Source organism: Crotalus tigris, unplaced genomic scaffold, assembly GCF_016545835.1.
Source record: "Crotalus tigris isolate CLP2741 ecotype Arizona unplaced genomic scaffold, ASM1654583v1 scf7180000019483.1746242, whole genome shotgun sequence".
NCBI lineage: Eukaryota > Metazoa > Chordata > Lepidosauria > Squamata > Viperidae > Crotalus > Crotalus tigris.
Genome location: NW_024097562.1, coordinates 1,085,733 through 1,112,456, shown reverse-complemented (window position 1 = coordinate 1,112,456; position 26,724 = coordinate 1,085,733). Strand labels below are relative to the sequence as shown.

General features: G+C 40.4%; 1 protein-coding gene across 1 annotated transcript in view; it reads right to left on the bottom strand.

The window, feature by feature from the left end:
- Window positions 1-11,788: 11,788 nt before the first annotated feature.
- The window catches only part of CHIC2 (cysteine rich hydrophobic domain 2), a 39,455-nt gene continuing 24,519 nt past the window's right edge, over window positions 11,789-26,724 (bottom strand). The window contains exons 4-6 of the mRNA XM_039362920.1: window positions 20,267-20,323; window positions 20,033-20,092; window positions 11,789-12,015 (exon numbers count right to left, since the gene is read on the bottom strand). Coding sequence (XP_039218854.1) covers window positions 11,965-12,015; window positions 20,033-20,092; window positions 20,267-20,323 — 168 coding nt within the window. The 3' untranslated portion in view covers window positions 11,789-11,964. The remainder of the gene's footprint in view (window positions 12,016-20,032; window positions 20,093-20,266; window positions 20,324-26,724) is intronic.

The following is a 26,724-nucleotide window of genomic DNA, read 5'->3' as shown; positions in this document are numbered from 1 at the left end:
TTTGCAAACTGAAATTACAACACCCTGCGTGGTTCAGGATAGCTCCAGGGTGTTGGGTTGTTGTTTTTTTTAATTATACATAAAAAGAGAGTGTTAGCCGGGTTTTCTTGCCGGTTGCTTTTTTTTAAAGGACAACATCTAAAGACACTTTAAAAATAGAAAAATGCGCACAAAGAGTTTAATGCTAGACTTTGGAAATCCTGCAGATATCTCTTGGATTTCTGCTAATAGGCGATTCCCGTGTTTAAAAATATTCAAAGATCCAAAGTTTTAGATGGTAACTGGTAAAGCTTTTGTGGAGGCTTATATTTGATTACGTACTTATTCATGTTTTTCCTCGCCTTTTCTAGCTGGGAAATCAGAATTTGACAAATTCTCGTCTATAAATTTATTTCACCTTTCTTCTAAAAAAAAAAATTTTTTTTTTCAACACGACTTTCCTGAACATTTTATCATGGCTTTTCGGTTAATTGTTTTAATTCTTTAAAAAGGTAAACTTTTAAAACAATTCTAATGCCTCTCTGCTTCCCATCAATTGTATTATAAAAGTCTGTAGTGGCATTCCGTGCATATTAAGATATCCTTGATTGTAAAAACTCCCATTTTTCTAAACAGGAAGGGGCAGCATGTGGCAGAGCCTATGCTTAAAAAGAAAAGGAAGCTAAAAGGTACTTAGGAAAATGAAGGCACTTTCTTAAAAAAAAAAAAACATTTACTCTCAATAATGCCACCTAATCAGAATATCCTTCTTTGAATTTTTAATATATGCCCCTATTTTTCAACCTATTTCTAAAAATTTAAGATGTACTCACAGCACCGCAGTATTAATGTGCATTAAATTTAGTTCCATACCATTCTTCTTCTTGTGCCATATCCGTTATTGGACGTTGGCGATCATGTTGGCGATCTTGTTATCATCAGCCACACGAAAAAGTGCTGTTGGGTTTTCTCCAAACCAGTCGCTTAGATTTTGAAGCCATGATGTTCTTCTTCTGCCTGGACCTCGTTTGCCTTCAATCTTTCCCTGGAGGATTAAATGGAGTATGCCGTATTTTTCTGGGTGTCTCATCACATGTCTGAAATATTCTAATTTTCGTTTTTTAATTGTTTTGATGATTTCCCTTGGCTTTCCCATGCAGCTTATCACCTCATTTCTGATCTCATCAACCCAGCCTATATGTAACAGCCGCCTGTAAATCCACATTTCAAATGCTTCTAGTCTCTTTAGGTGGCCTTCTGTCAGAGACCAACTCTCTACTCCATAGAGCAGGATAGAAAAAATATAGCATCTGACAAGCTTGATTTTCAGTCTTAGGAGGCTTATGTCGTGACTGCAGAAGACCTTTTTCATTTTGAAGAATGCTGTTCGAGCTTTCTCTATCCTTGTCTTTAATTCAACGGTCATGTCCCAGCTTTCATGTAAATTAGAACCAAGGTGCGTGATCCTTTCAACTTTTTCTAGTGGTATTCCTTCTGAATTTATTGGTGGTAAATTATCCATACCATTATGTACAGCTAACTATGAGATAATGAGATCCTATGTGTCTCTACTCAGAGTAAGCACCATTGAATGCAACAAGGCACAGCCTCAGCATAGCCTGCCATTCAAGCCGGTGAGATGTCTATCAGAAAAGGACCACAGCACGGTGGCAGAGCCCCTAATTTAATTTTTGGCATCTCATTAAGGTTGGGAAGCCATGCAGAGCTGTAGCCAGACTCTACTGAATTATCTGGACTAAAGGCTTAGTTGAGTAGAAGGAAGCTTCCTATGTTGCTAAAGAATAAAACTGTCGATTAAAAGCATTCTGGTGAAATCATGCAAAGTTCATTCAGTTAGGAAAGGAAAACAAGTCTTTGTAAGATAGCTTCACAATTTTATTCCTTTGTTAACACATACAGTTTTTCTCTAGAGAGATTTCGGAGTGGAATACATTTTAAGGCTGGGTCAGTTCAGGAAAAAATATTTTTGATCGTTAAGACAAAAGTTATGAAAGTTGGCGAGTGGATAAACTTAAAAACAACCCTATCCGATTTGTTTTAAAATGTGTGTATTTTGCGTGTTTTAAAAATCCATCCTATTAATCTTTCTTTCCATTTCTTTGAATGTACCATACACACTTTATCAGATACATGTTTTAAAGTTCTTTAAATGCATTTTTTTCCAGGAGAAAGGAGATTAACCAATGCTCTTCTTTTATTAAGACATCCCATTTTATCAAATCTCTATATAATAAGCTAAAATGTATTTCACTAGCGCTGATTCACCTACCTTTTATGTTAAGCTTTTTTTACTGGCAAGGGAGAGAGGTCATTACTTCATATTAACTCTCAAAAAATATATTTGAATATTAATTCCAGATTGAAATGATTTCCCACAAATAGTCAAATGTGCCCTGTTTATCACCCATTTAGAAAAATCAACAGTGACATACAATGACAATCCAGAAGGCCACAAGTGTAGAGCTCCCATAAGAAAAGGCTAAATGGCATGGCTGAGATCCAGAAAGAAAACAACAACACCACACACAAACACATGCACACTTTAGGCATGCCCAAGGGCATTCATATGCTCTCTTTTAAAAAGTCCTCTTTGAATAGCAGACCACCGTACTAGAGGAGAAATGGTTTCTGAAATCCTATTTCAAAAATGTTTACCATTTTACTTGAACTGACAAGTTGGATTCTCTGAGTACTTATAAAGAAGTGAGACTATCTTTCATACACGAAGAAACCTGGAAAAAAAAAATGAAGGGCTTTCTGAATTGCATTAAGATCCAACTTTAATCGGCCTAAAGGCTTAACAGTCAATTCTGTGTTGGTTTATTCAGAAATACGTCCTGCACTGGATTGCTCTTCTACTGAATGTACTTTAAAAAGAAGTATGTTATCATAGTATATTTAACTGTTAATACTCCTTCCTTCAGGAATTATGCACCAATATTCCAGTGCAATGAAGGTCTTAAATAGAAAGCCCTTTCCTAACGTATCCTTGTTACCAAGGTTTTCTTGCTTCTGGTTCCTGTATTTCTATTCCAAGAACTACCCAATTTCTTACTTGTCACTTTTTGCCTACATCTAGCTGGCAACTCACCCAGTTTCTTTTGTCAGGGGAATGCCCTCCAAGATTGCCAAGTGGCAGTTTACCAGTGATATGCAGAATTAAAAGGTCTGCTTTCATGTGGGAAGTACGAAGAGAAACAGCGGAAGGCAAGGACAACTGGGCCCAACAGTGGGGTGGAAAATTTAATCATGTAACAGCTGCGTTTCCCAACCTTATGTCTTTCATAGAGGTTACAATACTCAGGGCTGTTGGGAAGGCTATCTTGCCCTTTGATTCTTTGGGGGAGAGGTAACGGGAAACAGCTTCTAGTATAATTTTTTTTCATTCAACTGCTACAGCAGGGGTCTTCAAACTTGGCCCTTTTATGACTTGTGGACTTCAATGTCCAGAATTCCTCAGCCAGGCACACTGGCTGAGGAATTCTGGGAGTTGAAATCCACAAGTCGTAAAAGGGCCAAGTTTGAAGACCCCTGTATTACAAGAACTGGCATACCTAAACTGGTTCCAGTTTACTTGCGATAGCTAGGGATGACAGAAAATATGACTTGATAGTTCCAACTCGTATGGCTTTTGTGAGAAACAATACGACCAAGAAACAGACACTTGGCCACAGGAATGCTGACCTCAGCAATGAGTACAAGGTCTAGCCTAGGTAGCCAACAGCATTTTTCCAGCCCAAAGCACCATAAACCCACTTAAAGTGATCCCACGAGATTTCAGCATTTTCCTTGATTTGGGCAGAATTGGTGAGAGCCTTCAGGACATCGTGGTGCCAAACTAAAACTTCCTGGTCTAGATAATTCTGCATAAAATAGTTTCACTACAACCTTAGGATAAAAAGGGCTACAATAACCAGGAATAAAGTTATAATATGGCTAAGAATTGGTTTTCAGTTTTATTGCAACCATTTTTGACGTGTGACAACAGTGATGTAATTCATCAAAGGATGCTGGTGAAACTTCTGATATACAATCTTCTCAAAATGGTTTAGAGCAGTGGTTCTCAACCTGTGGGTCGGGACCCCATTTGGGGTCGAATGACCATTTCACGGGGGTCACCAAACAATGCAGTCCACCATTTTTTCCCCCTTTTCCTTAGCTGTGCTACTCCCTTTTATTCTATTGGCTTTTGAAAGCCAATAGAATAGACTCTCTTGAATAGAGTCTAATCCTATTGGCTTTCAAAAGCCAATAGGAATTGTCCAGGCTGTCTCTGCCCTGCTGAGCCTGCCAAAAGTCCCATTCTGCAAACGGTGCTGCACCAGTTGAGTAGTCGACTTACGACCGGTTAAGTAGTCCTCGACTTACGACCGGTTGGGGGTCACGGCATTAAAAAGGTTGAGAACCACTGGTTTAGAGCTATTGTCCCTCAAACCTTGATGTCAAGCTAAAAGTCATATTGTGAAAAAGATCTCTTATAGAGGCATACACTTTTAACAGACTAGGAATGTATCTTAGTATCCTTTTAAGGACATGTGATGTTTAACTATGTAACAATTGAGGAATTAATCAAACACTGCACAAATCAATTCCAGAGAGGTCTTCCAGTCAGTGTATTTGACAAAAATATTAAAGCTGTATCTTTGTTTAAAGGTACATTTGAAGTATGAGGTTAAATTCGAAATTAGCCAATGCAGCTACATACCACAATACCCAGAAATGAAGAATTAATCCATTTTTTAAAAAATCTTATTAACTCCTTTATATGGACAAGGCAACTTTGTTCAAAACTTAACATTTTTTTTAGCAGAACATACTCTTAAGATTTCCCATAGATGAATAGATCAATGAACTTTTACATTGTACACATGATCTGCTTTTAAGTTTGTTTGGGTTTTATTTTTTAAAAATGTAACCTGTCCATTTTTCCAAACTAATTTTAAATGCTGTCCAAGATTGCTCCTCTTAGATTTCCTATCTAAGACTAAAAGCAGATCATGTGTACAATGTAAATGTTTTGTTCCATCTATTTGTCCATGTAGCATTTAATCAACTTTTTGTTTTTAGGTCTTTATATCATAGATTTCATGATGCAGAAGGGCATTCAGTCTCTGGACCAAATCAGCAATTAGTGGACAATAAACGTAAGGAAATACACAGACACACACGCATGCACACAGACATAAATGCTTGATTAGGCGGAGTTGTGTTTTTCTTAATCCTCGCAAGAGGTTTTGATTTTATTAGCTGTCCAAATGGTTGGGGTTACATTACAGTCTTATGCTTACTAAACATGTTCAAGACTGCTTATTCTTTACTAAGATTAACCTTGGTAGGTATAGCCTTAAAACTTTTTTTTGATAATTTCATAAAGAACATACACTTCTAATGTAGACCTGCATAATTATAAAACAGTTTCATTTTAAGGATTAAAGTATCAGTTCCTTAAACTGGACTATCAAGGATCCAGTGAAACACTTTTTCCTTACTTGTCTTACATTACAAAAACAAGGACACTGACAAGTACTTAGTGGTTAGAGTGGGTTTCCTGCCACTGTTAGTACTTTAAGGTACATTTTAAGGAAAATTACATTTAAGCAGAGAGAGCATCAAGTAATTTAAGTTACACTCTGTTACACTCATAACAGTGTAAATGGGAACTCTCTCTGAAAATTCTGTGGATGCAATTTCAACAATATCATACTTTTTCTTGCCTCATTAGTCTTCATACTTCCAACATTTTTATTATCAGCTTTAATACGCATAGTGCTACTGCCATGTGGGACGTAAATCTGTTACCTATTACATAGTCATGCATGAACAAATTAGCGATTCCTTAAGTTTTGTGCTTGCAACTCAAGTAAACCCAACCCAGCCCACCCACCCACCCAGATTTTCTTAAAAATCGAGTACAAAGAAAAATAATATGTTGGTTAAATGTACATAAACCACCCCACATCGTATGAGTGGGCATGCTTATTTTAAAATTTGCCAAATTGACAGAGTTATGTAAGCAGTTATGAGCCTAGCAAAAGTGTATCCATGGTTTTAGAGCAGGGGTGTCAAACTCAATTTCATTGAGGGCCGCATCAGCATTGCAGTTGCCCTCGGGGGGGGGGGGCAAGAGTGTGTGGCCAAGGTGGGTGCGGCCTACTGGTGGATGTGGATGGAGTGGGTGCGGCCTACTGGGTGGGCATGGCCAGCTCCACATCGTTCGCGTCAAGGGTGCCTGTGGGACAGATTTGAGGGTCTCTGGCAGAAGGGGGTGGGACTGGAGCAAGTGCCAAGGCATGGTCCATTTCTTCATTCCTCACAAAGGGTGACACCTCCCCAGCATGCACCCAGGGGGCAGGGCCGACATAGCAGGGGCTGGTTCCTCGCTGTTTCTAGACAGCCTTGTGGAGCTAAGACTGAATGTGTTTCAGCATAGATGGCCACCACAAAATTGTACATTGGCTCCCGAACGGCCTGGGCCAGGGCCAAGGCAGCGGGGGCCGTTCCCTCACTGTTTCAGGATGGCTTCGTGGGCCACATGAAACCACTTTGCGGGCCGCATCTGGCCCCCGGGCCTTGTGTTTGACATGTCTGTTTTAGAGAGTGATCAGCCAACCTCAATTTCTAAGTTCAGGTAAAGCCTTATTATGGAAAACATCTACTTATTAGCGCAGGGGTCCCCAAACTGGGCTGCGGCCTATTGGCCACGGGGCCGCATAAGTGGCTGGCTGGGGAGTGCGCATTGTGGACATTCACGGCCCCATTCGTGTGTCACAAGTGCTTGCAGTCCCTTGCATGAGTGTTGTCGTGTCGAGGGCATCCATGGCCCCACTCACACGAGCGTTGCAAGCGCTCACGGCCCCCCTCGTGTGCATGTGTTCACTCCCCCGCCACAAAACCATCCCTTCTTTCCTCCCTCTCCCCCCTTCTGGACCGCCAACGCCAAAAGGTTGAGGAACTCTGTGTTAGAGCAGTGTAAAAGGCAAGATTTTTCACAGTATCCCGTCACCCTTCAATTTAAACTGAAATCCTACATCATTCTAGTGCAGGGGTAGGCAACCTTGGCTCTTTTGTGACTCATGGACTTCAACTCCCAGAATTCCTGAGCCAGCCATGCTGAGGGGAAAGGAAGAGGTTTCCAAGCTGAGCCATGCTGGCTCAGGACTTCTGGGAGTTGAAGTCCACGAGTCATAAAAGAGCCAAGGTTGCCTACCCCTGTTCTAGTGACTCTAAGCATCTGCAAAGCGAGCTTCTGCTCATGAAAACGTGTGTGTTTAACAAAATTTGTTAGTCGGACATTTGTGATTCCCTACCACCATCACCACACATCTAGCATGGCTCTGTGCCATGTCATACTGACTCCTTTCTCTCAGCATAGGTAGTTCAATAAGGGGGTCACTCATAGTAGCAGTTATGGGGCTGCACCACCATCCAACCGATTACCTGAGTTAGCTCAGACGTAATATTTAACTAAAAGAGAAATATAACATTGAAGCAGTCCTCATTTCATTGGGGTCTTTGTTAGCCCTAATGAGCATTATGTGTGCAGATTTGATTACAAAAACCTCCACGCTGCCATGTAAAGTTCCAACTGTCAACGCTGCAAATATTGTATATTCTTGCTTTTGACAGTATGTAGAATTGTCTGGTAATTATGGGGTTAATACAGAGCAGAAGGGGGGTTGGGGGTAAAGCCCAGGAAAGAAAGAGGAAGAAAACATTTGACCTTCACACTAATTGGGTAATGTGAGATATGAAGGCTAATTTAAGGAGGGAACATGCTGATAATTTAACTGCTCAGAGGAAGAGAACTTAGATCCTAGCATCCTTCCGTTGTGCCTGTGCCACATTTTGTAACAATAAAAGACTTTTAGGAAAATAAATGCCTGGAAGTTCTTTGGAATGTTTCATTAGCCAGAACCACGACACCAACTGACAAAAACTTTTGAGAGAGAAAATACCTATTAAGCCACGTTTTCTAATGTAACAAATCAAACTTTCAATCTACTCAGCAGCTCTATCCACATACAGGAGCTCTAGCACAGCCAGGAAACTACTGATTTCTTTCCCCATGAAAACTAAATAATGCAAAACGGATCCTTGGAAAGAGATCCGAACTTCACAGAAGCTATGGGTTAATAGCAATTTTCTCTCCACTTTAGGGACAGAGGTGAATTTTACATCTTGTGTACTTCAGGGCTCCGTGCCAACCCAGATATAGGGACAATAAGCCCATTCAAATCAATAAGCACATTGTGTTGGAAAACAGCACAAGCCTTCATTATTCATATTTATGTGCTAAGATTAAGCTATTTTCCAAAGCACCTGAAGGCAGGACGAGAAGCAACGTATGGAAACTAATTAAGGAGAAACTTCCTGACAGTGAGAATAATTAATCAGTGGAACAGCCTGCCTCCAGAAGCAGTAAATGCTCCAACACTGGAAGTTTTTAAGAAGAGACTGGACAGCCATTTGTCCAAAGTGGTATAGGGTTTCCTGCCTGAGCAGGGGGTTGGACTAGATGACCTCCAAGGTCCCTTCCAACTTTACTACTATTACTATTACTAATGTGGAAATTTCACAGAAGAGGAGAAAATGCTTTATAGCAGTGGTTCTCAACCTGTGGGTCGGGACCCCATTTGGGGTCGAACGACCATTTTACGGGGGTCGCCAAACAACGCAGTCCGCCATTTCCCCCCCCCCCTTTTCCTTAGCTGTGCTACTCCCTTTTATTCTATTGGCTTTTGAAAGCCAATAGAATAGACTCTCTTGAATAGAGTCTAATTCTATTGGCTTTCAAAAGCCAATAGGAATTGTCCAGGCTGTCTCTGCCCTGCTGAGCCCGCCAAAAGTCCCATTCTGCAAACGGTGCTGCACCAGTTGAGTAGTCCTCGACTTACGATTGGTTGAGTAGTCCTCGACTTACAACCGGTTGGGGGTCGTGGCATTAAAAAGGTTGAGAACCACTGCTTTATAGCTTCTTTTTTTTAAGAAAAAAGCAGAGCACGAATGATGGGAAATAGTTTTGGAATACCTGACTAAAACCACGTGCATATTTTAAAGTTCTTTGATAGGCTGCCTTCCTGTATCGTAATCAACCATGGGATAATCTTCCTATAATTTCTTTTAATCAAGTGAGAATCAATTTTGCAGAGGAGCAAAGTAATTTTTAGCTTTGGGCAATTTTAAATTTGTGTTCCTTCTTTACTCTTGTTTCCAGTTAAAGTGGTTCTTGGTGGATTCTTGGTAGGGTACAGAATCAAAGCAAAAATGAATTGGGTAACAACCCAGCCACAGATAGTTGTTCATTTTCCACATTAACTCAAGGTTGCAGTCAGCGAGCCAACAATAAACTATGGTTTCAAATTCTAGTTTAATGCCCTAAAGCAGTGATGGCGAACCTTTTAGAGACCAAGTGCCCAAACTGCAACCCAAAACCCACGTATGCATCGTCAGGTGCTGGGTGGGTGTGGCCCATTGGTGTGGCCCATTGGGTGGGCGTGGCTGCAGTGGTAACAGCAGACTGGGTGGGGACTAAAAAGTTCAATCAATCAATTCCAACTTTGCAAGATCTTTTTTTTCCCCGCGAGAAGTTGAAATTGACTGATTGATTGAACCTTTTTTTTTTTGCACACGATGGCAGAGGCCTAAAGCGAAAAGGTTTTATAAAACCCAGCTGAAGGCCTAGGACTGGGGTGATGATGCGCGTGCCCACAGAGAGGGCTCTGAGTGCTGCCTCTGGCACCCGTGCCATAGGTTCGCCACCACTGCCCTAAAGTAAACCATGGTTTCATTCACGCAATACGTTCAGCCCCAAACAAGCAAACTGTATTATGGCTTAAAATAATAAGGAAACTACCCATTTTAAAAAGTGTCCAGATACACATTTCGAGCAAAGTTCAATGCGTGTCATCCAGTCAGTCGTGTTGTTATTGGTAACACAGAGAGCCTACATATCTACTCCACTTTTCTCCCATTGAGAGTCTGAGATTGAGAAATGGCGGGCTCTGGATGAACCACAACAAGATTAACCAATAAAAGTATACTGGAACTACTATATGGTGTAATATGCAAGCAGAGCTTTAAATTGTCACAAAATATATTCAAAATATATTAGCAATCTGCTATGAGTAGCAAACACTGGCAAACACACCATAAACGTATCTGTATATGACAGTAAAGCAAAACACATATTTAAATGAAAAGAACTGATATTCTTGTAGTGGGATAAACATTTCATTAATACAAATATTATGCAAACTGTATTTGTTGGCTATTCACATTATTGCTCTGCTACATGAAGAACAGGCCCTTAAAATATGTTATATTTCGCCTACATTAAAATTCAGAAACAAATGTTTCAGAAGTAACTGCATACAACAGGCATTAAACTTAATACATGAAGATATGCACAGCCAAGAAATTAAAAACTGGCCAGACCAAAGAATATTATTACATACTCATATTTTTTAAATGTTTCCTTGTGCAAACAATAAAACAGAAAGCTAGCTATGTAAACATGAAATTTAAAAGTTAGAATGCAGTATTTACTCCAGACATTCAGTAAACTATTAATTCAAATAACCATTTTTTAAAAAAATTCATCCACCTGAAATACAGATGTAAAATCAAGACATTAACAACACATTGCTAGCATCTGGTACAATGCTGTTAATGTTATACATACAAAAGGCCCCAACCCAAGGGAAAGCTTCAAAATGAAGGAAGGAGAATAATTTTTTGTTGCGCTTAAGTCCTAATGAAATAAACAGAACTCGAGAGCATTGGAAAGAATTAACTAGGCCCAATGGTTTTAATGGGATTTAAATACAGCTTTCTATGGGTTGGAGCCAAACACTGTAACATTCAAATAACTCAAAACTACTGGAATATTAACAAATATATCCTGTCCGTCTTGCATCCTTGTGTACTATTCAATCTGGTAAACAATGAGAAAGCTGTTACATGGCATGAACCACAATACACGCTAGCTTGCGCGCTGACAGACATGTTCACTCACTCATTCACTCTCCCTTCTCTCACAAGCGCTCACACAAAGACATATGGAGTTGGTATAAACAAAATATCACTTTATTTTTTTCCCCGCCATGATTAAGAGATTAGGAGTAGAACCCTGGGTTCTCTATTCAGCCACTTCGAAATCTCTTAGCCACAGGAAGATTATCTACTGTTGTCCACGCAGCAGCCCTCTTAAGAAATACTAGTCAATTTTACAGTCCTAAGCAGGATGAGCCATTAAGACACCTGCAAATCTGCTACTTCAGTCTTCTCGTGGAGAAATAGCAATCCATGTTCAAGTTTCTTGAGGAGGAACGTCTTCCAAGCAAGCAGGATTTCTTCAAGGTACAAAAAAAGGAATGGATGTTAGGGCTATGAAGGAATACTGCTTATTGGCTCAGAAGAGACTGATGTTATATCCCCGAGAGGACGACGAAAAAAACAACAACTACCTGACACAAACAGATATTGTCATCAGCCAAATAAGGTGAGATTTAGACTTAGAGATGCAAGTGCATAGGTTAAAATGATTGCCAATTTTCATGTCTCTCTTGGGGCTAGAATGCTTATAGCTATTTTCACTGGTACACAATAGCTATGTATATATACACATAGAAATACACACGTGTATGCATGTGTGTGCATATTCAAACACAGACCCACATATATTACCCATACCTCAAGACTCTGGAAACCAGGGCTCGTTAACAGAAAGGGGAAAGGTAATAATTTAAACCACACAGAATGCTATCTGTCAAATCGGACAAAATGAACTTTGAACACATCGTTCAAAACAAAACAAAGAAAAATTTTCCGAAAAGAAAGAGGAGAAAAGGACGAAGAACACCACAAGATCCTGTAGAACCAACTCTGTATCATCACGAGGAGAGCACCAAGCAAGGCACCGTTGGAAATGAAACATACTCAGGAAGTCTCTGTGTAAAGCAAACGCTAATCCGGTTGAAAAATTGGTGTCTTTGGTAAAAATTCTATAAGAATGACCTGTTGAAACAGAAAGGGGGAAAAAAATAATAATTAACACGATTAACCTAAAAATAATGATATTTTTAAAGAATTAAAAATAACAGCATTGTATATTTTCAAAGTTTCTCAGGAAAAGTTTTCAGCAGGACCAGGGAATATAACCCACGACTAGAATCCAACTGACTTCAGGCAAAGCCAAGACAGCTTTTAATTTGCTTTTATGTTGCTCCCTTACTGTACACAAGCAATTGTTTTTTTTTTAATTTCCTCTCAGTTTAAAAACATTTTTGCAACTGACATGTATGTGATCAGGAACAATGTTAGTTTCTCCTAAAACATATAAGGAACGGTTGCTGGAATTGGGTATGTCTAGTTTAACAAAGAGAAGGATGAGGGGGGACATGATAGCAGTTTTCCAATATCTCAGGGGCTGCCCCAAAGAAGAGGGAGTCAAGCTATTCTCCAAAGCGCCTGAAGGCAGGACGAGAAGCAACGGATGGAAACTAATCAAGGAGAGAAGCAACCTAGAACTAAGGAGAAACTTCCTGACAGTGAGAACAATTAACCAGTGGAACAACCTGCCTCCAGAAGCTGTGAAGTTTTTAAGAAGAGACTGGACAGCCATTTGTCCAAAATGGTGTAGGGTTTCCTGCCTGAGCAGGGGGATGGACTCGATGACCTCCAAGGTCTCTTCCAACTTTACTATTATTATTATTATTATTATTATTATTATTATTATTATTATTATTATTATTATTATCATTCATCGCACAGTCAGCCAGATGTTCAGACTGGATTTGGCATTTTGTCTACCTATCGAGTCCTTACCCAGGACCTGGGATAGGCAGATGTGGATGTTTGATGGTATTACAGATATCGTCGCAGGATGGAAGCAGTTCCTAATAAGGCCGCCTTTTGCAATTGACTAATAGCGAATTTGTCAATGCCAATGGTGTTCAAGTGTGCTCCAGTTGTTTTGGGATTGCACCCAAGGAGCCTATTACTATTGGTACTACCCTTGCTTGCTTTTGCCACAGTCTTTCTATTTCTATTTGTAGGTCTTTGTATTTTGTTATCTTCTCCAGTTCTTTCTCATCTATTCTGCTGTCTCCAGGCACTGCCACGTCCACTATTATTATATTTATTTATTTATTTATTTATTTATTTATTTATTTATTTATTTATTTATTTATTTATTTATTTATTTATTTATTTATTTATTTATTTATTTATTTATTTAACGGAGTAGTTTGCCCTTGCCTTGTCTTCCTAGGGCTGAGAGAGGTCAGCCAGCTGGCTTCAGTGGCTAAGGCAGGATTAGAACTTATGGTTTCTACCCCAACTGGCTCTTTATCTGTTTTAACTATCCCAGCCTGTTTTCAGCTGGACAGCATCTCTCCAAGACCAATGGAATGTATCTTACACATCGATTCTAGTGTGATCCTTTTAACTTTATCCTTTATCCTTTAACTTTTAACTTTTATCCTTTATCCTTTTAACTTTATCCTTTATGAGCCGAGGTGGCGCAGCAGTTAGAGTGCAGTACTGCAGGCCACTTTAGCTGACTGTGTTCAGCAGGTCAGCGGTTCAAATCTCACCGGCTCAAGGTTGACTCAGCCTTCCATCCTCCGGGGTAGGTAAAATGAGGACCCAGATTGTTGGGGGCAATGTAAATATATATATACATTGCTTATTGGTGTACACCGCTTAAGAGAGTGCTTGCACTTAAAGCGGTATATAAGTCTCATAAATAAACAAACAAACAAACAAACAAATAAATAAATAACTGGAAACAGGAAGAAGGAACCAGGGACTCAGGCATATAACACATCACTTCTGCTACCCAGCTATTTGTGCTAGCTGCCCACTTGGCAAACTGTGATCCCCTGCCACTGGCTGCTGCTTATGATGAGTCAAAGGTTTCTCTTTTCTCCGTGTCCGGTGGGGGGGAGGCAATAGGAAGCTGAAATAATGGTAATCCTACCTACATCTGTGAACTCCCTGAATACATACAGCTAAAGACTTGAGGAACCCATATCCCAAGCTTTGTTTGGGCACTCGGGAACCACTGCCATGTTCCTTGCAACCCTGCCAATGGACGACATAAACTACAGTAGTGGCCAAAATTGTGGAAACCTTTTGGGAAAAGTGTACAGTAGAAATGCTACCTTTGGTTAAGTTTCCACCCATTTTTCTTCTAATTTCTTTATAACTGTCGCCTTGTTCACTTAATAATACTATTTTACATCGCTTCCTGGGCGACCAATCAACTCTTTGCACCATTACTTTAATTTTATTACATTTTGCATGCTCACTAAATGAAAGAACACAAAAAAACCCAACCAACTTGATAGCGATGACATAACACACTGACCAATGTCCTCCTCTCAGCTTCAATACAAGACATCCATCACTGAATCCTATTGTGATCTGATTGGCTCATTGCCAAAACAAGATGACACCTGATTGGCTCTCTAAACACTCGTGCTCATTGGCTACAATCAGATGAAGGAAAGCTACCTGAGATCAACCTAAGTAAGTTGTACTTTCTTTTTCTGGTTATTTGGCTATAACTTTTCATAGATTACAGTAGAGATAATTGAACAAACTTTGTTGCATTACATATTTGATTAAATTATCTTTCCACTGATATATAATTTTATGGTACTACACCCCCCCAAAAAAAGTGGTGTTATTAGCCATCAAACCTCAAAAATACACTTTTCCCAAAAGATTTCCACAATTTTGGCCACTACTGTATACGAACGTGCATTTCTCAGAAAAAAGGTTTGGTTAATCCAGTGGTTCTCAACCTTTTTAATGCCGCGACCCCCAACCGGTCGTAAGTCGAGGACTACTCAACTGGTGCAGCACCGTTTGCAGAATGGGACTTTTGGCGGACTCAGCAGGGCAGAGACAACCTGGACAATTCCTATTGGCTTTTGAAAGCCAATAGAATAAAAGGGAGCTAAGGAAAAGGGGAAAAAAATGGCGGACTGCATTGTTTGGCGACCCCCATGAACTGGTTGTTCGACCCCAAATGGGGTCCCGATCCACAGGTTGAGAACCACTGGGTTAATCAGTTTTACTCAGACAAAAATACACATGGATAGTTATCCAAGATATCAATGTAGGCCTTGATCCAAAGAAAGTTGCGGCTAATCTTATGTGACCAAAAGGACTGTGGGTTTGCATTTTTCAAACTGGAATGCCCCCATACCACATGTGAGGAACTATTTCCATCCCTGAAAGGAATGTCAAAACGCAGACAGCCGTTGTCATCCCTGAACGCGACATGCTCATATAGAGAGTCAAAGTGCTTTCCCTAACTGTTCCATGTGCAGGGGAGAGGCAACCTCGGCTCTTTTATGACTCATGGATTTCAACTCCCAGAATTCCTGAGTCAGCTATGCTGAGTCATAAAAGGTAGCCGAGGTTGCCTACCCCTGGGATAGGGCAGTGATGGCGAACCTTTTAGAGACCGAGTGCCCAAACCGCAACCCCAAACCCAATTATTTATCACAAAGTGCCAGGGCCACATCAGCATTGATGTGGGGGGGTGCGGGGTGTGGCCCACTGGGTGGGCATGGCTGCAATGTTCAAGGCAGACCGAATGGGCGTGGCTGGGGTGGGCATAGTCACCTTGATGTTGCTCATGGGGGGATGCCTGTGGGAGCTGGGCAGTATTGGGGGAGATCCAGGGGGTCTCTGGTGGGTGGGGCGGTGGGCAGTAGACTCATCCTGCGGGATGAAGCAGGAGGTAGGGCGGGGGTGCCACTGCTGCGGGGCAAGGCGAGGCGGGGGCAGCTGCTGCCTGACACCATCAGCCCCCCCACACAGAGGCCAGCAAGCGCATGGGGGCGTGCTTTACCACCTCTACTCAAGCTTGCTAGCCAGCTGCTTCACCTCCTTTGTGCTGGGTGGGGCTGCCGCTCCGGGCGCCAGCGGTGGCCTAATGGACCTGCACGAGCTGGCGGCAGTGGCAGCAGGTGTGCCCAGAGAGAGGGCTCTAAGTGCCATCTCTGGAGGCTCGCCATCACTGGGATAGGGCCTTCTTGGAAAATGCAGGCGGCCTGTACACGCACCTTTTACCATGTCAAAATTCTCTTTGTCAAACAGCTACTAACCATTTCAGAGCAATTAATTCTCAAGGTTAACTAAGAGGAAGAGAAATGGCTCCAATGTAAATCTATTGCCATTCGACCCACGTAACTCCAATTAAAAACAGCTTTCGTCAATATTTTCATATTACTCCTCCTGGCTTCACTTTCCCACTGGTCTTTAGAGTCTACTAAGTTTCCAGGAGCAAATTATTCATCGCGATTAATCTAAAATAAAATTCTTTTTTAGAATTAGCTTGAAGGGAGGGCAGCAAATGTTACATCTGCAGCTTAAGATTAGTGGAAGTATTGCCTTATTAAAATGTTATGTCATCAGATACAGGTGACCGTGTTCTGCAATATAAAATAGAATTTTAAACCAAGCTGCAAGATTAATTTTAATTGTTAGCACAACAATATTTATATCTAACAGGCCATTTAGTCTTCCAAAACAGGCAAGTGAGCTGCTTCTTTCAGTGTATTTTATCTTCTGAGAAAATACAAATTCTGAAAATATGATGCCACGTTGATCTTGCCTGAGTGAAATGTTTACTCCATCTCAAGAGATTGTCAAAGATTACACTAAGTTAAAAATCTTCAACTTCTGCATATCATTTTTATATCTGAGAATAATCTGCGTAAGTATTACAAAGCAACTGTGTGATATGAGAAATTGCAGAAATTTGTAGATCCCCTCCGGCGATCTACTGGATTAGAGATTACCTAGACGTTTGTTCCTGGGGAGGAAAGCTATGGCAAATCCAGACAGCATACTAAAAAGCAGAGACATCACCCTGCCAACAAAAGTGCGTATAGTCAAGGCCATGGTTTTCCCAGTTGCAATGTATGGCTGTGAAAGTTGGACCATAAGGAAGGCTGAGCGCCAAAGAATGGAGGCCTTTGAACTATGGTGCTGGAGAAGACTCCTGCGAGTCCCTTGGACTGCAAGGCGTTCAAACCGGTCAGTCCTAGAAGAGATCAACCCCGACTGCTCTTTAGAAGGCCAGATCCTGAAGTTGAAACTCAAATACTTTGGGCACCTAATGAGAAGGAAGGACTCACTGGAGAAGGGCCTAATGCTGGGAAAGATTGAGGGCAATAGAAGAAGGGGATGACAGAGAATGAGGTGGCTGGATGGAGTCCCTGAAGCAGTAGGCGTGAGCTTAAATGGACTCCAGAAGATGGTAGAGGACAGGAAGGCCTGGAGGAAGGTTGTCCATGGGGTTGCGATGGGTCGGACACGACTTCGCAACTAACAACAACAACAACTGCCGTTTGGACTCCTTTTGCCATTCAAACATATCTTGCAGTACAAATATATGTGACAACCAGATAGGTATGTATAGTAAAAGTGCAATCTAAGTTACGCAAATGTAAAATTGAGTTGTGTCATTCCCTGTGTTCTTGTTTCTAATACTAAATATTAAAGTATTTTAATGGTAAATACTGAAGCTGGGTAGCATTTCATATTCAAAGGTAAACTGGCACTTTGAAGCAGATAGTAGCATGTTCCTAATACCTAGTAGCAACTGCTTAAAGCAGCTACATCTTTTCCCAGGATCGTGCGGCTGCCTCCACCACTGCAGCGTGATCCTGTGAAAATATGCATGTGGTTTAAGGCAGGGCTTTTCAACCAGTGGTACGGGTACCACCTGTGGTACATTGGCACCTGGCAGGTGGAACGCGACCATCCTAGAAAAGTGGTAGCAGGGGAGAGGAATGAGCTGAACCAGTGGCAACACCGCACAAGCCTGAGCGAGAGATGGCTGGAGCTGCAGGGCTGTCAGGGCTCAGCGGAAGCCCCAGGATCAGTGCCGCTTTCCAGCTGATCGGCGCTTCTTCGGGGCTGTCAGGGCTCAGTGGAAGCGCCAGGATCAGTGCCAGACTCCAGCTGGAGCTCAGCACTGATCCTGACGCTTCTGCTGAGCCCAGAAGAAGCACCAATCAGCTGGAGTGTTGCAGCATCTCCAGAGTCTTGTGATTTACATTCAGATGCTTGGCAACTGATTCATATTTATGATGGTTGCAATGTCCCAGGATCATGTGAAGTGACCAAAACCTGCTGCAACCACCCAGCAGACAGGGGGGGGGAATAAAAACCACCCCCCCACCCCACCCCTGCTGCCAATCCTCAACAGAAATGCTCACAACAATGAAAACCTCGGACAGGAGGAAGAGCGCCACCGGGCGGGCAGGCAGGTGTCTTGCTTGGCTGTGGCTTGGGGGGCACTTTTTTCAGTGCCATTGTAACTTCGAACAGTCACTAAGCGAACTGTTGTAAGTCGAGGACTACCTGTACTTTATCACTTTTTTCCTTTTTTTTTTTTTTTGGCCATCAAGTTTTTGACACCTTGCTAGGCGACTGGTGGTACTCGGATGTTGCCGTATCCTAAAAGTGGTACAATGGGTGAACAGGTTGGAAAGCCCTGGTTTAAGGGAGTTACCATCAGGTGCCCCAAAGCACCTTTTCCCCCTTCAAATCTGAAATTCTGCACAGCTGTTTTCTAAACTGACCTGGAATCTGTTGTATGCATTACTATTACAATAGGTTTAAAGGCTAGGATATTAACTTATTACCCTATGAACACCTTACTGGAAAAGTGGTAATTGTAATCACCGTATCTCTATATGAGCATGCAAAAAGTCTATTATTTTTTATTATGGTCTTATAAAGGCCAGAAGCTTGAAGTAATTATTAAAATAAAGTGCTGAATTCTTTACATAGCCAATCTTAAAAACCAGTGCCAAAAATTCTTTTCTTGCCTTCAATTATTGCAAAGTTATCATGTGTCTACTATCATAAATTAACATGTTCGCTATAATAGATGATCATAAATTAACATGTTAAGTATAATAGATGTTAAAAAGAAACAGTTTGTTGAATAGAGCTACTCCGTAAAAAAGGGCATTTTAGGCAGTCTTTTATGTTTTAGGCTAGATATAGGCCTTAGTTATTTCCTCTTTTTCAGTGCTAACAGAAAAGATGATTTTAAGATAATTTGTAACTATTTAAGCACTGTTTTAAATCAATCTTCTAACATACTGTCTATAATGCGTGCATTGTGTTAAATAATAGACAAGATATACAATTAAAAGGCATGGATGTGTTAGAAATAGCTAAAGCAAAGATACTTTTGCAGGTTAGTCTTCATTTGTTAACCCCTGCTTATATCTTAATTTTTTTCATAATGCTGGCCTATTTTGCAAGAGTATTATCTGTTACAGGGCAAACAGGACTGATTTTATGACAGTCCATTCCCCTTGTGCACAAAGAACAATAAAGCAGAACGATTTAGATTGCAAAGACCGCAAAAGGAAGGACTTTTAGTATCGTCAAAAGTCTTTATAAAAACATGCGAAGTTCTGCTTCAGAAGCCGGAAGAAGAAGACGACTTAAACCTCCTTTCTTAAATCAAGGCTTTTAAAAAAAAAGTTAAGAGTGAAGGCAACACTTTGAGGACTGCGGCTGAGATATGGGAGCAGTTAAAAATCTACAAAGTCTTCAGAGTTCCTCAGCTCCAGCCGGCTCAGTTGAAAGGTCTTTCTCCATACGCCAAAGACTTGATTAGCATTATATAAAACAGCCCACGTCTAATTCACTGCGTAACCGGAGTTGCAGTGATTCTTTTTATGCAGCATTTGAAAATTTCACACTCCATCAGCACATGTGCGAGCCATTTTATCTTGGCAATTAATTTATTATTTTTCCCCCCTCCCAAGGGCACAAGTGAAGCCTTGTTTTCAAGTCATTCATAACTTTATAAATCAGCCCTGCGCACGAAACCATACATCGGCGAACCGTAGAAAATCCTTGCCACTCAGGCGATTAAGCCTTCTGACACCTTTGCTGATTAATAATCGTGGAAAGAATAAGATCAGAAGCCAAATAAATGATCATTTAATAGAGAGACGCACAAAACAGCCCTTTAACTTACATATTCCATCATGTTATTCGATTCACATTTCCTTTTGCTCAGCCTCCAATGCAAGCACAGCTAGACAGCGGAGAGAAAAGGCGAAGAAGAAAAATGAGCGACACATTTTATGGCCGGCGCTGAGACTACCCCATTTGTCCAGCTTTCATATTTTGCATTCAACAAAAGCATCTGTTTCCATACTGCGCAACTCCAGCCCCGGCAGTACGAAGCTGCTCCCTGCAGCACACTCACCTTGTGGTATAATCTATTGTTTTCCCATTCTAATAACTTCTCAATCGATCTTCGTGTCTAGAAGGCAAATAAAGAGAATTTTACTCCCAAGTTGCTTTAGAGAGAGAGAGAGAGAGAGAAAAAAAACAGTTTGTTTTGCAAGCGCCTCTATGTGAAAACGTTTGGGCAGAAAGAGACACAGGAGGGGGAACTCAGTAAAGGAGTCATAGTAATAAAAGGTTATGCATGATTGTAGAGAGTAAAATGGAAGCAGATCAACTTTTAGGAAATATCCAAACAGTTGGAAAACTTATTCATTAACAAAGGTTTTCAGGAACAGAGTCATTCCTTCACAGTCCACTGAATCTGAACTAATGGAATTCATTCTCAAGCAACCTCCACATGAGCAACAGGAATTTTCACATAAAATAGATACGAGTTGTAAATCTGTGCTCTCTCGTTTAACACATCGTGTAAAACTACGCCAAAGCATTTGCAACGTATGGATCCTTCAATCCCTTGCACCTAAGTCCTCCGTTTTAAACACGGGAATTAAATCTTCCTGCAAATCTGCAACTTGAAGCATTCAGGATGCGTTCTGATTGAGTTATATTAGAAATACAGCCTGCTGTTTATAGTCATTTGACGGCTGTATCGTCAACCGCAGAGTGATAAGATGGGGTTTATAGTCTTTATGCATAAGGATAAATCATGGCACCAGGTGTTGAGATGAGACCAGGGCTGCAGGTGCAAAGGCATGGATCACTGAGCCTTGTGGCAAATTCAACTTTGTACAGCTGCAGCTTCCTTATAAGGCAAAGAGGGGGGGGCTTTGAGGGAGGGGGCTTTGAGGGAGGGAGGTAGAGGGTGGAAAAGCATCTTGCACTTCAACGGAAGCTAAACAAGAGGTGTTATAAACTGCATCCTGGTCGGGGAGATTTTTTTTTTTTTAAATTAAACTTATTCCCCAAAGTTATTTGAATGTAGTCAAAAAAAAAAAAAGCAAAACAGTATGCGAATTGTTCTATAACGCACAAATATGTATAAAGAGAGAGAGGAAAAAAAGATTCTTTGCATTTCCAACCAAACACAAACGCAACAAATCTCAGCGGTGCCTAGATTAAAAAAAAAAATCAACTATTATGGAATTGAATTGAAAAGTTTTTGTACCATCTTTTTTTCCTAAAAATAAGGAGGGATTCCAAGAATTCTGAGCCACCTTTTTAATAGCAGCGACTAAATTACCGCATTGTAGGGTTTTTTTTTTTTTGAAGTTCTGTTACTTTTGGCTAATACTTTTTTATTTCATTTCATGAAAGACAGTGCCTGCCCTTTAACAACGATCAGCAGACCTCTCTTGTTCCTTTGCAAAGATAGCCTTTTAGAGTCTGCTCTCCTTTTAAATGAAAATGGGGCAGCAGTTTATGGTCACACTTTTGTTAATTTAGTTGCCAGTCAGCCCCAAATCAAAAGAAAATAAGGCTGCAGAGTGTAATTAACATTCAGTTCAGTCGTTCTGTCCCTTGTCTAGCCCCCTGAGCATTGTTAGAATTGCCATCTGAATGCTGAAGGCTGTAGGGAAATCGATTTGATTCTAATCGCACCATGAAAAGAACATGATCTAACTGCTTTCAGCCCTCCGTAAATCTGTACTAGGTCTTTAGCACAATGCAACTTCCAATTTAAAAAGCACTGAATGTCTCGTCAATGACTTGGGGGGGGGGGGAGAAGAAAAAAGAACAAGGAGCAGACATAAAAAAAAAATTCCAATAGTTGTTTAAGCATTAGAGCTCATTTGCATCACAGCAAACGTGAAAAGGGCTGACCTCTCCAAACCGCCTCTCAAGTCTATGAAGTTGTAGCCTTGACAAGCTCACATTGACAGAGCTCATTGACTCTGAAAGGCTACTCTATCAATGGTGAAAAATGGCAATAGGGTCTACTCCGGAGCAGGCATCTGCCCGCCCGCCCACCCGCTGCTAAACCAATGGCAAAACCCGATTTGGAAAGGCGAAGCTACCTTGTAATCTTTCTGGCCAGGGCCTTTTAAAATAATAGATGGCGGCTGCTGTACAATTTAAATTTCATTGCTTGCGCGGAGGGGAAGGAGAAAGGGCCGGGGCAAAGAAACCAGCTTCCCAAATACTACTAGTACAATTAAAACACTTTACATTATAAATAGGAAACTGAATACAGGGGGGGGGGAGATTCAATGCAGCCCTCGGAAGGAGCCTGCTGTACATTAAAAGGGGGGGGGGGGAAACAACAAATTTCACATTTCGTGACTGTTAACTCTTAATTTGGAGGAGGTCTTTAAGCAACAAACTGAACGGCATCCTGATTTAAGAAAACGTGAAAACCCGTTTTTTCTAAAAATAATAATAATAAAAAAAAATTAAACAAGCGATAGGCAGGCGGGAAACAAACTTTTGTTTTTATGCTTTCGTGTCAATTTATCCCACGCCCGAGATTCAATGCAGCCCTCGGAAGGAGCCTGCTGTACATTAAAAGGGGGGGGGAACAACAAATTTAACATTTCATGACTGTTAACTCTTAATTTGGAGGAGGTCTTTAAGCAACAAACTGAACGGCATCCTGATTTAAGAAAACATGAAAACCCGTTTTTTCTAAAAATAATAATAATAAAAAAAATTAAACAAGCGATAGGCAGGCGGGAAACAAACTTTTGTTTTTATGCTTTCGTGTCAATTTATCCCACGCCCGAGGTTTAATGTAGATCCCGCTGATGTTCCCCTCTATAAAAAAAAATATATTCCATTTTTGTAAAATCATTTCATCATCACATAAATGCTGCAAGTATTTAGATCTGCTCAAACCCTGGCCACTAAAGAAACTGCGAATGAACATTTAAATGAAACATCAGCAAGTAGCTGGGAGGCTGAGGAAGAAAAGGTGACTTAAAGAGCATCCCTCAATGCTTAGATCAAGCTTCCTTTTCTCTATTTGCCAGGTTGGAAAAAAAAAAAAGAGACTTGCATGTGCAGCTTAATTAATCACGATACTTGACAGCCCAATGATTTACAGCCAGGAGCAGGTGAGGACATTCACAGCCCAAGAGGAGCTGTTGATTTGAGACCAACACTGGGAAGACTGTCCTGTAGATTTTCAATCACAGGCATAGAGAAAACTTTCTAAGAACACCTGACAATGTAAGACACAAGTTAAAGGGAGAAAGACATTAGGAAGATTTTGAACACTACTAACTGTCCACGTGTTTTCTTTCAAAAAAAAAAAAAAAAAACCAGATTAGTACTTCTTATTTGAGAACAAGGTATGGTTATTTACGTAAACCACTTCAACCAAATAGTTCTTAAATAAATAAAAGGGCCACAGTAGGTCACAGTGCTGAAGCCACGTTCTCCTACGTGGGTTTACTGAGTAAATTGAGTTCAGTGGAAGTGACTCCCCTTTGTGTACAAAGGACCGCTTTAAAAATTTTTTTCTATCGCTTAGAGAAGCTTAATGAGACAGTTCTAAAATTATACAATGAAAAATTTAAGAACTGGTTTAAATGTAATTTTATCAGGAAGATGATCCTTAAACAATAATTTTAAAGTTGTCAATTTAAGACGTCTTTGATGGTGGTCTAAAACACATGATTCAAAAAAAAAGATCTGAGTCTGAAAGACTGAGAGAAAGCACGGCCATATGAGGATAAATATAATCTATAAAAGCGCGTAACAGTTTTAACTGACCCTAACTATACAAGTACAATTTTGTTTTAAGCACATGAATTATTTCTCTATCGGAAAATTCTGGGCATAATGGAAAGCCCTCATTTTGCTATTCTGAAAACACTTGCGGTTTTAACTAAATTGGGGAGAAATACCTTGTAAATTTAAAAGTAATAACCTGTACTAGGAAGAATTTTTTGACTATTTTTTTATGCAATGTTTAAATTAAAGGAAATGTTTGAAGAAATAACTCCTGCTTTTGGAAATGTTTGAAGCAACAGGTCCTGCTGTTCCTTTTCAATTGGAGTCAAATTATCCCTCAGAATGGGGATCATGTCACTCTTTCCACAGGCTTTACTAAAGGAGGAAAAAAGATGCTCTCCTAATATTTTAGAAAATAATTTAAAAATATATTTAAAAACTCACGGACCATCAGCTATTATTTTAAATGAATTATAAAATAGAACTTAGTCTTAAAATGTTGTATTTCTCACTGGTTGAACAAGTGATGAACAGGGCAAAATGAGCTAACTCATGACTAGTGCTATCAATTACAGAAATAAGCACAATACCTTATTTACTACACTCTAATAACAATTAAATTGTTATTAATAACAATTAAATTGTTATTAGAGAGATAGAATCAAGATCACGTGAAGTATTAATGCCACTCTACAATGCCTTGGTAAGGCCACACTTGGAATACTGCATCCAGTTTTGGTCACCACGATGTAAAAAAGATGTTGAGATTCTAGAAAGAGTACAGAGAAGAGCAACAAAGATGATTAGGGGACTGGAGGCTAAAACATATAAGGAACGATTGCTGGAATTGGGTATGTCTAGTTTAACGAAGAGAAGGACGAGGGGGGACAAGATGGCAGTGTTCCAATATCTCAGGGGCTGCCATAAAGAAGAGGGAGTCAAGCTATTTTCCAAAGCGCCTGAAGGCAGGACAAGAAGCAACGGGTGGAAACTAATCAAGGAGAGAAGCAACCTAGAACTAAGGAGAAACTTCCTGACAGTGAGATCAATTAACCAGTGGAACAGCCTGCCTCCAGAAGCAGTAAATGCTCCAACACTGGAAGTTTTTAAGAAGAGACTGGACAGCCATTTGTCTGAAATGGTGTAGGGTTTCCTGCCTGAGCAGGGGGTTGGACTAGATGACCTCCAAGGTCCCTTCCAGCTTTATTATTATTATTATTATTATTATTATTATTATTATTATTATTATATGTTCTCCATTAATTTAGTCTATTTTCTTCATATACCCTCAGTATATGAACTATTAGGGTAAACCAAGGATTAGGAGATCCTCCAAAATAGAGGTGATGGGTGTGCAGAGAGGAAGAATCAGGAATGTCTACTAATCCACTGAGCTACATTCAAGCATTTAGACTACATTATGTTCTCAACTTCTTCTCTGCCTCCCACAATTTGACATATTTGTAATCAACAGTAAAACAAGAGTCCCAAACTACATTCTGAACATTAAAAGCTGACATTAGGATAAAATGAGACAAGGCACCATGAAACAGCGAGGAAGCATAATTTGAGAAAGTGTAAGTTCAGGACATTGTGCTGCAAATTTTAGGTAATGTACTTGGTACACTGTTATGTCAATTACTTTTACAATAACAAGTGATAAAGATAACTAAATTTTATACCATTTAAAAGATGGTCGTATGGCCATTATTAACAGGATGGGAAATATTACAATCACTCTCCTTGCTAAGCATGGACAGCAGAAGCTGGACAGCAGAAGCCAGCCAAAGGAAGGGGAATCCTCAAAATGGGCAGAACTTCTGGGGCACAGTACCCAAAATTGCCGTGCCAATAATTGCACAGTACAGCAACTTTAGTGCTACCGGAGAAAAAAACGTATGTGTGTCTAGCTCTATGTAATCCGAAGTACATATGTGCGTATCCAACTGTTCATAAAGTAATCTTGATGTATGGATGAAGATGTCATGTGAGTCTTTGTGTGTATCTATACGTGCACAAGAAAGACAGACTGTACGTGCATGAATGATTCTTAGATGTACCACTGAAGGTCTGAGTTAATATATCACACACCTTGGGCATTCAAAGTTTGCTTTTGCCCGTTTTAGAGAATCTGTTCCTGGAAACAGCTCTACTGTGCTGCATCGTTAATTCTGATTATTGTTCCTGCTTTACCTTAAGAACAGTGCTTCCTATGTGGCTAGAAAAAAGTGGTACGTATAAAATGGTGGCAGAAAAACTTTACCGGATCCTCAGTATAATTACTAGGAATTAATTTAATACTAGACTGCAAACCAGGGATATGGTGTACATCATAATATTCTTACAGTTCACCAGAGAAGAGAACGCAAAGTTCAGACCACACTGGATATTGCCTGTTACAAAAACATACTGTAACTCTGAAGTACAGTACTCTTTAGAAGGGGGATTTAAAAGTGTAAGCCTCTTTTGTTATCACAACAAGTAGTCTTCGACTTACAACAGTTCATTTAGTGACTGTTGAAAGTTACGGCGGGATTGAAAAAAAGTGACTTATGACTATTTTTCACATTTATGACCATTGTTGCAGCATCCCCATGGTCACGTGATCAAAATTCGGATGCTTGGCAACTGACTCATATTTATGACGGCTGCAGTGCCCTGGGGGGGGTCGTATGATCCCCCCTATGGTGACTTTCTGACAAGCCAAGTCAATGGGGAAGCCAAATTCACTTAACCACTATCTTGCTAACTTAACAACTTCGGTGATTCGCTTAACTACTGTGGTAAGAAAAGTCGTAAAAT